Source organism: Sesamum indicum, linkage group LG1 (genome assembly GCF_026168435.1).
Source record: "Sesamum indicum cultivar Baizhima isolate 11 linkage group LG1, ASM2616843v1, whole genome shotgun sequence".
Lineage (NCBI taxonomy): Eukaryota > Viridiplantae > Streptophyta > Magnoliopsida > Lamiales > Pedaliaceae > Sesamum > Sesamum indicum.
In genome coordinates, this window is record NC_142657.1 from 11776737 (window position 1) to 11784445 (window position 7709).

A 7709-nucleotide genomic window follows, 5' to 3' on the forward strand; every position below is an offset into this window, starting at 1 on the left:
ATTTGAATTAAATTAAAATTATGTGATGTAACTAAACAGTCAAAAGCATCTCCCAACAAATACAACCTCTCCGGACAAGAAATTGAATTTCAGTCTCATAATAGAATTAAATTCATTATAATAAAATTTATTTTCATAGTATAATTAATTAATTATGACCGACAAAGTTATTTTGACCCATAAATATAAAAAGTTCGAAGTTTCATAAATAATTTTGAGATCATAAATTTAAATCTCATCAAATATATAAATTATTATGATTTATTTCTCATTGTTAGTAATATTATCATATTGGTTGAATAAAAATATTATTTAATATATCGAAATAAATTATTATAATTTATTTACTATTATTACTAAAAAAACAAATGAGGGGTTGGTGGTGTTAGGCGGCTGTGCAGACCTACAAATAGTAAAATATACACTTGTGAGTTGTGCCACATTTCAATTATGCCACGTAAATTGTGCATAGGAATTTGAGGTCTTTAATTAGGGTTTCGTGGCTGATAAACTTTGTACAAAGTCATCACGTATGATTAGAGCATGACTTAATTTTCAATCTTGTGTTGGGAAATTGTGAGAATCTTATTGAAATTAATCCCGTAGGATAAAATTGTAAAATTTTGAATTTCAAGTCCCACCGACCGATATACTTAATTGATTATTTATAATAGGTAGTTTTAAATTTTATAATATCGATTTTAGTTTTCGATATTCAAACCATAGTAACGATTTATTCGACATTTAATTCAAAATAAAAGAATATAAAATATGTCTATACGAATTATGAATTATTTTATAAAAAAAAAAATACAACACAAAGACAAATGACACGAGGGATATGAGATGAAATGCGAGACTCAAACATATAATTAAATTTCATACAACATTTTTTATTGTAAATTCGTGCTACTTTTTGTATATATTCCGACCAACATATACCAGATATATATATATATATATATATATATAAATCACATTATCTATCTATTTATATATATATATATATATATATAAATGACACATGTGTACATAAAACATATAATATAAAATGCGATATTGACTTATAGTAAAAATATCCAAATTTATTTTGTTTAACTATTGTAAGAATAATCAATAATAGAAGTAATTAAAATTCATAGAGAAAAATGCAAGCAACCTCTTGTGAATCGTAAATGAGCAAATTACTCCCTTATGAAAAAATAAATAGCGATTTATCCCCTGTATTTTTTAAAATACAATAATTTACCTCCCTCTGATTTTTAAAATGAAGCAATTTACCTCTTTATATACGGAGGTAAATTGCTTTATTTTAAAAAAAAATATAAGGAATAAATTATTATATTTTTTTTATAAAAGAGTAATGTGCTTATTTTCAATATCACAAAAATAAATTGCTATTCACCCTTGAAATACATGATGAACGTCTGTAGATCGTGGTTGGCACAAAGGCGTATGCATGGTGGGCCTTAATGATGCATGTGATTATCCCTTGGATTTGAGCTGTCCATCATGATTGACGACTCTTCTCTCTTTTTCCTAACATAATAAATAAATAAATTTCATGATTAGAACTGATCAGAATCAGGTCCTCAATTTGATTCTTCCTAAAAACAACCCTACAAACACACACGTAGGAGTGTCAATGGCACTGAGTTTTGAGGGGTATGGGTCTGAGTTTGGATAGAGTAATTGATATTCTTACATACACAGATGTCAGTCGATCGGAAAATTCTTAGATAAAAATACATCGATGTTCAAATCAATTAATAATCATAAGATCTAATGAAAATAAGAACAAATGCTCATAAATGCTATTCCCAAATGAATAGTAGGATGGGGGTATTTATCGTCTTCCCTATACTGTACGGGTTTATACATGGAGTTCTAGAATGTTCTCGAGTGTCCTTCAATTAACGAGTATGCTTCTGGGTCAATCGAGTCGGGTGGGTTATGTATATCCGACCCCGTAGAAAAACACATGGATGGTCTATTTCGGTAATAAACCTTTGCTTGGAGGGTATACCTATTATTTACCATTTTTCCTACACCGATTACTATAATATATAGGGATAATTACATCTACACCTTCTAATTTATAGTTCGTTTACACAAATCATTCTTATTTTTTTTTTTTTTTGCATAATCACAAAAACCACTTCTAACATAAAAAAAAAAAAGTAGTTTATGTAATAATATTAATATTTTTGGGGTGTGTATATATAAATTTTTAATAAATATAAGTAGTTTCTATAAATAACATTGACATTTATGATGGATTTATATATAATTATCTAAAAAATATAAATAATTTATATAAACACAGATCATAAATTAGGAATATAAATATAATTATCTCTAATATATATATATATATATATATAAATCTTAGACAGAAGAATCACCACTACGAGATTTTGGCCCACAAATTTGAAACTACTCCACTCACAATTATATAAAACACTTTGATTGAAAATTGCTTTTTAGTTTAAATATATTTATGTCGCAATCATTTCGAGTTAATTAAGACTAAAATTAAAGTTAATGGAACTTTTAATCATGTCATTTGCACTAACATGCAATAAATAAAAGTGTTTATTTATTTTTTTGTCTTAGTAAATTTCAAGATGTTCTGGTCCAAATCTACATGATCGTAATTATCAATCTATTGCACCCATGACTTATGATCTTTCAAAATTAAAAAAATTATTTTGGAAGTAGCTATAACTTTAGTTTATAGCGATATCGTAGAGTTAGATCACAGAGTAATTTATTTATTTAATTTCAAATAGGTCAATTGGCAAAGCTGCGTATTCTCCCGAAATCCCTAGCAAGGATCAAATAAGCATCAACGATCAATATTTTGGGTACAGCTCGACCAGGTAAAAACGTGCAGATTCTTGTCCTATGTGGTAATTCTTTGATTTTTGAGGGACAAAATCATTAAATGAGAGGTTTTACACTGTTTAATCCATATCGTATAGGTTTATTTCATGGAATCCGCAACTACTTAATTAAAAGTGACTCGTCTGATGGCCGTTTACTTTGAGATATGAGTTATTTAAGTGAAGCGATATAAAAGGTCTTATAGTAATTATATTATATTTACTTAGACTGTTTGGTCTGAATAACTAGATAGGTTGAGTTATTCAACTCAAACGGTAATTAGTATTGGACTTTTGAATTAAAAATAAGCCTCCGTAATATTTTATAAATACCTTGTATGGATGCATTGGACTGCATATACAATCTAATAACAAAAAAAATAAACAAGCGTTAAATCAATAGACATTAGCCTAAGTTCTTATGATATGTGAAATGAGCAAATAACTCATGTGAAAAAAAAAATTAGTAAATTATCTTCTGTGTTTTAAAAAATGAAGTATACCCTCTATCGACGGTTTAGATAGCAGGGTAATTTGCTTCATTTTTTAAACTATAAGGGGTAATTTGCTATTTTATTTTTAACAAGAAATTTTTTACCCATTTATCGTATTACAGGGATAAATTGTAATTTTTTCCTAAATTAATTTCAATAAGCAGATGGGTTTGTACAAAATAGTGATAGGAGCACATTTCTGCAGCTTAATTTATATAATTGTGCAATAAGATTTAGTTCACAATTTTTTTTTTTATAAAAACTTAAAAAAAAAATAATTAGTCACATGTCTTTTGAAATAGTAATTTTTGGTCTTATATTTTAAATATTTGTTGTATTTTTTGGTTCAGTCATTAAAATTTGGACGGGTTAACCACGTGCAAAGTATATGGCCCTTAATTGCCTGACTGCTTGATGGGTAAAACTCATTTTATGTGCAAAATGCCTAAACTACCCTTAATTAAGGGCAATCCAGTCATTTACACCACACCTGACCCGCGCATTGGGGAAAAAGCGGTTCGGGCGACCCGAAATCCGAATCCGGATATTGCGAGAAGACCCTGACATAAGAGCCATCTAATCGAGAGTGCCAGTTTAAATACATGCATTGCACAAGATACCTTTCTCTCCAAAACCTAATCGATCAATTTCCTCCTTCAACCAGCCGATCATTCGAAGTATGAGTTCATTATTCTATTCAAATTTTAACGAAGGGAAAAAAAATACAACAAATATTTAAAATATAGAACCAATAACGATTATTTAAAAAAAATATATAAAATATTCTGCAAAACGTCCTAAAGCATGGAACCGCAAAAGCAATGAACTCCTTTAATATAAATAATCCCATATAATAATTCGAAGGTATTTGCTATTATATATATATATAATAATTCAAATTTTACTACATATTATATATATATATATATTTTCCTGATTATTTTATATATGGTTCATTGAGCTGGATTAAAGTGGATGATTGGTATTATTATTTTGAAAAATTGTTGGCTCAAATGTTTTTGTGGTAATTGCTTAGCTGCCTAATCATAGTGTTATTAGGATTAGGTGAAATGAAATGGCCCAAAACAGATAATCAAATGCATGACCACATAAAATAAAGACACTCTGTAGAAGATAAGAACAACCCCCCAAAAAACAACTCAATTAGTGTCAACATCCCTCTTCTTTTCTAGAATAATCCTACTCCCCTCTCTCTCCCAACAACCTTAATCCTCTTCATTTTTCTTAATAAAATCAAGTTAGCAATGATGACAATCTTGTTGTCCTCTTTATGCCATTGTCTGAATTCTTGTATGAAACTACTAGTTGTAATAACATGTTATACTTGCGTGTATATAATGGGATTCACGTAATAATATATTATCAGTTCAAAGATGAAATTTATAATATATAAGAAATAATTAAGTAATTTGTAATGTTATATAACCTTTTGCATGGGGTGAGAAACAATTTTAATGATCCACTGAATCAACAAGTTTGTGGCAAATATTTATGATAATATATGAAATAGTTTGATAATATGAAAGGAAATTAGGAGAATTTTAATTTAAATTAAGTTTGATTGAATTTGAATTAATTATAAAATAAATACGATAAATTTGTAATGTACGGTAAAATTACCACATCTGCTTTGTGATTGATTTTTAACTGGCCGAATCTAATTTAATTAAGAATTGTTTCAATTAAATCACTTGAGGGTTACCATAATCCCTCTTTTCATATTGTACACAGTATTATGAGAATATCATGTAACCAATTGACAGAGCAGGATTAGGTAAAATAATTGCAACTTTTGGGATGAATAATGCAGAGCCCTTTTATTTTAAGCTGGAAAAAAGAAATGGCTTCTCAACTATAAAAATGACACCTAACACCCACTGTTTTGTCACAAACACCACCTTTGCTTGGTTCTTGAGTGCTGAATCAAGGTAAGAAAGAGGGCTAAAATAAAGAAAACCCTTTTCTTGTTGCAGAGTTGTCCATGGCAGAGAACAAGGAGGAGGATGTTAGGCTTGGAGCCAACAAGTTCACAGAGAGGCAGCCTTTGGGTACAGCTGCTCAAACAGATAAAGACTACAAGGAGCCACCACCAGCTCCTCTGTTTGAGCCTGGAGAGCTGCAGTCTTGGTCCTTTTACAGGGCTGGGATTGCTGAATTCATGGCCACTTTCTTGTTCTTGTACATCACTATCTTGACAGTGATGGGGGTTGGCAGATCAAGCAGCAAGTGTGCCTCTGTGGGTATTCAGGGGATTGCTTGGGCTTTTGGAGGCATGATTTTTGCTCTTGTCTACTGCACTGCTGGGATCTCAGGTACCTTTCTTCATCTCCCTTTTTCTTCTCTTTGCATGTCTGGTTTTGCCACTGCGTGTTGTTTTTATACTGGGAAAATCTGTGTGTTTATGGGGAAATTTTCAGGAAAATATTTGGGGTATGTGGTATTGTTTGTGGGGATTTGGTTCTTGGGTTGTTAATTCATCTGTTTGTGAGATATGTTCATAATTTTGTCTAAAGAAAGATGGGTTCTTTAACGTAGGTTTTTCAGAAATTTGCTTCAGCTTTAATGTTGTTCTTGACATAACCCATGAACATGTTAATCAATCTTCATAGTTGTGGTGAATTGTTGGTGTTTGTGTGTTTGCAGGAGGGCACATCAACCCAGCTGTGACCTTTGGTTTGTTCCTGGCAAGGAAGCTTTCCTTGACCAGAGCTGTGTTCTACATGGTGATGCAGTGCCTTGGAGCCATCTGTGGAGCTGGAGTGGTCAAAGGTTTCATGAAAGGACCATATGAGAGGCTTAATGGTGGAGCCAACTTTGTGAACCATGGCTACACCAAGGGTGATGGCCTTGGTGCTGAGATTGTTGGCACCTTTATTCTTGTCTACACCGTCTTCTCGGCTACTGATGCCAAGGGAAGCGCCAGAGACTCGCACGTCCCGGTACGTGTTTTCGTCTCTTCTCCTGGATTTCGGACTTAATTTTGCTCTTGATAAGTACATCTGATTAATTGTTCTTAGCTATATAACTCGGGATCAGTTTCGTTGTCGCCTCTTGGATTTATAGAGTGTCTTATGATATTGGCAATTACAAAAACATCGTAATCGATACTATGCTGATGAACACAAATTATGATGTTTGGACCCAACACTCACAGTATGTTTGTGTTTGTCGGCATAACATAAATTGTGAAACTAGCAATGTTCCTTGCAGAAAACTTCCAGTGTGTAAGATGAGGCAAAGATTTATTGAAAACAATGAAATTGCACTAGAAGAATTTGCTATCTGTCTGGTTATGAAGGCAATTGATAATCAGTTTATGTTTAAGATTAGTCTTTTACTTCATATAACATGAGTGTTCGTCCTCATTGCTCTGCTATTAAGTTGTTTGTCGATCACACATCTAAGAAACCGATTCTCATGGAAGCTCGTCTAGTTTCTTATTCGAAGGATGGATAGACACATTTCTTGATCACTTGTAATACAATTGGAATATCATGTCCTAGTATATTACACAAACCCTGTGAAAAGTTTTTGGTTGTTCACTTCTTGATATGGGAATAAAAGATGTTGAAACAGCAAGTTCTGAAAAAAAAAAAATCACATGATTTTTGCAGATATTGGCTCCTCTTCCCATTGGATTCGCCGTTTTTCTTGTTCATTTGGCCACCATCCCCATCACCGGAACCGGCATCAACCCTGCTCGGAGTCTTGGAGCTGCCATCATATACAACAGAGATCACGCATGGGACGACCATGTAAGTCTCTCCCAATTTATATAACTACACCTTCTAGCAAATCATTTCCAATACATATTTAACTGAAACCACTGTTTCTTCCAGTGGATCTTTTGGGTCGGACCCTTCATCGGAGCTGCTCTCGCTGCCGTTTACCACCAGATAATCATCAGAGCCATTCCTTTCAAGAGCAGGGAATGCTGATCCACAGCATCCTAATGCCTTATGTTTTTTCTTTGTGAAGTGTTGTTCTCCTCTCTGTTTGTGTTTGTGTTGGAACTGTCGTATCTGTGTGTAAATTATGAGGGATGTGTATTTATGGTGGTTGTGTCTTATGAATGAAATATTTTACCCTTTACTCTTCGCATTGAGCTCAATATCGGGAAATTATTACTCAGATCAGGTTTAGCCGAACCAAATGCACATGCTATGTGATTGGTCACTTTTTTTGAATTGTGATAAAATTCGATATGAGCACCATGATCTTCATTGTATAATCAATTGAGATATTTACCGAATGAGAGAAATTCCGCGAACAGAAAATACTAAGACTAATTATTTAGCCTGATTCGCTA

At 32.1% G+C, this 7709-nt stretch overlaps 1 protein-coding gene across 1 annotated transcript; it reads left to right on the forward strand.

The window, feature by feature from the left end:
• Positions 1-5269: 5269 nt before the first annotated feature.
• On the forward strand, positions 5270-7497 carry LOC105157965 (putative aquaporin PIP-type pTOM75). Its single transcript, XM_011074531.3, has 4 exons — positions 5270-5712; positions 6044-6339; positions 7015-7155; positions 7240-7497. The coding sequence occupies exons 1-4, from the start codon at positions 5382-5384 to the stop codon at positions 7336-7338; spliced, it is 867 nt and encodes a 288-aa protein (XP_011072833.1). The 5' UTR covers positions 5270-5381; the 3' UTR covers positions 7339-7497.
• Positions 7498-7709: the final 212 nt, after the last annotated feature.

Excerpts from the sequence above, each read along its gene's own strand:
- LOC105157965 (XM_011074531.3), top strand. The coding sequence starts at position 5,382 with ATGGCAGAGAACAAGGAGGAGGATGTTAGGCTTGGAGCCAACAAGTTC. Across the intron at positions 5,713-6,043 it reads CTGCACTGCTGGGATCTCAG|GAGGGCACATCAACCCAGCT; the intron begins GTACCTTTCTTC and ends GTGTGTTTGCAG. Across the intron at positions 6,340-7,014 it reads CCAGAGACTCGCACGTCCCG|ATATTGGCTCCTCTTCCCAT; the intron begins GTACGTGTTTTC and ends TGATTTTTGCAG.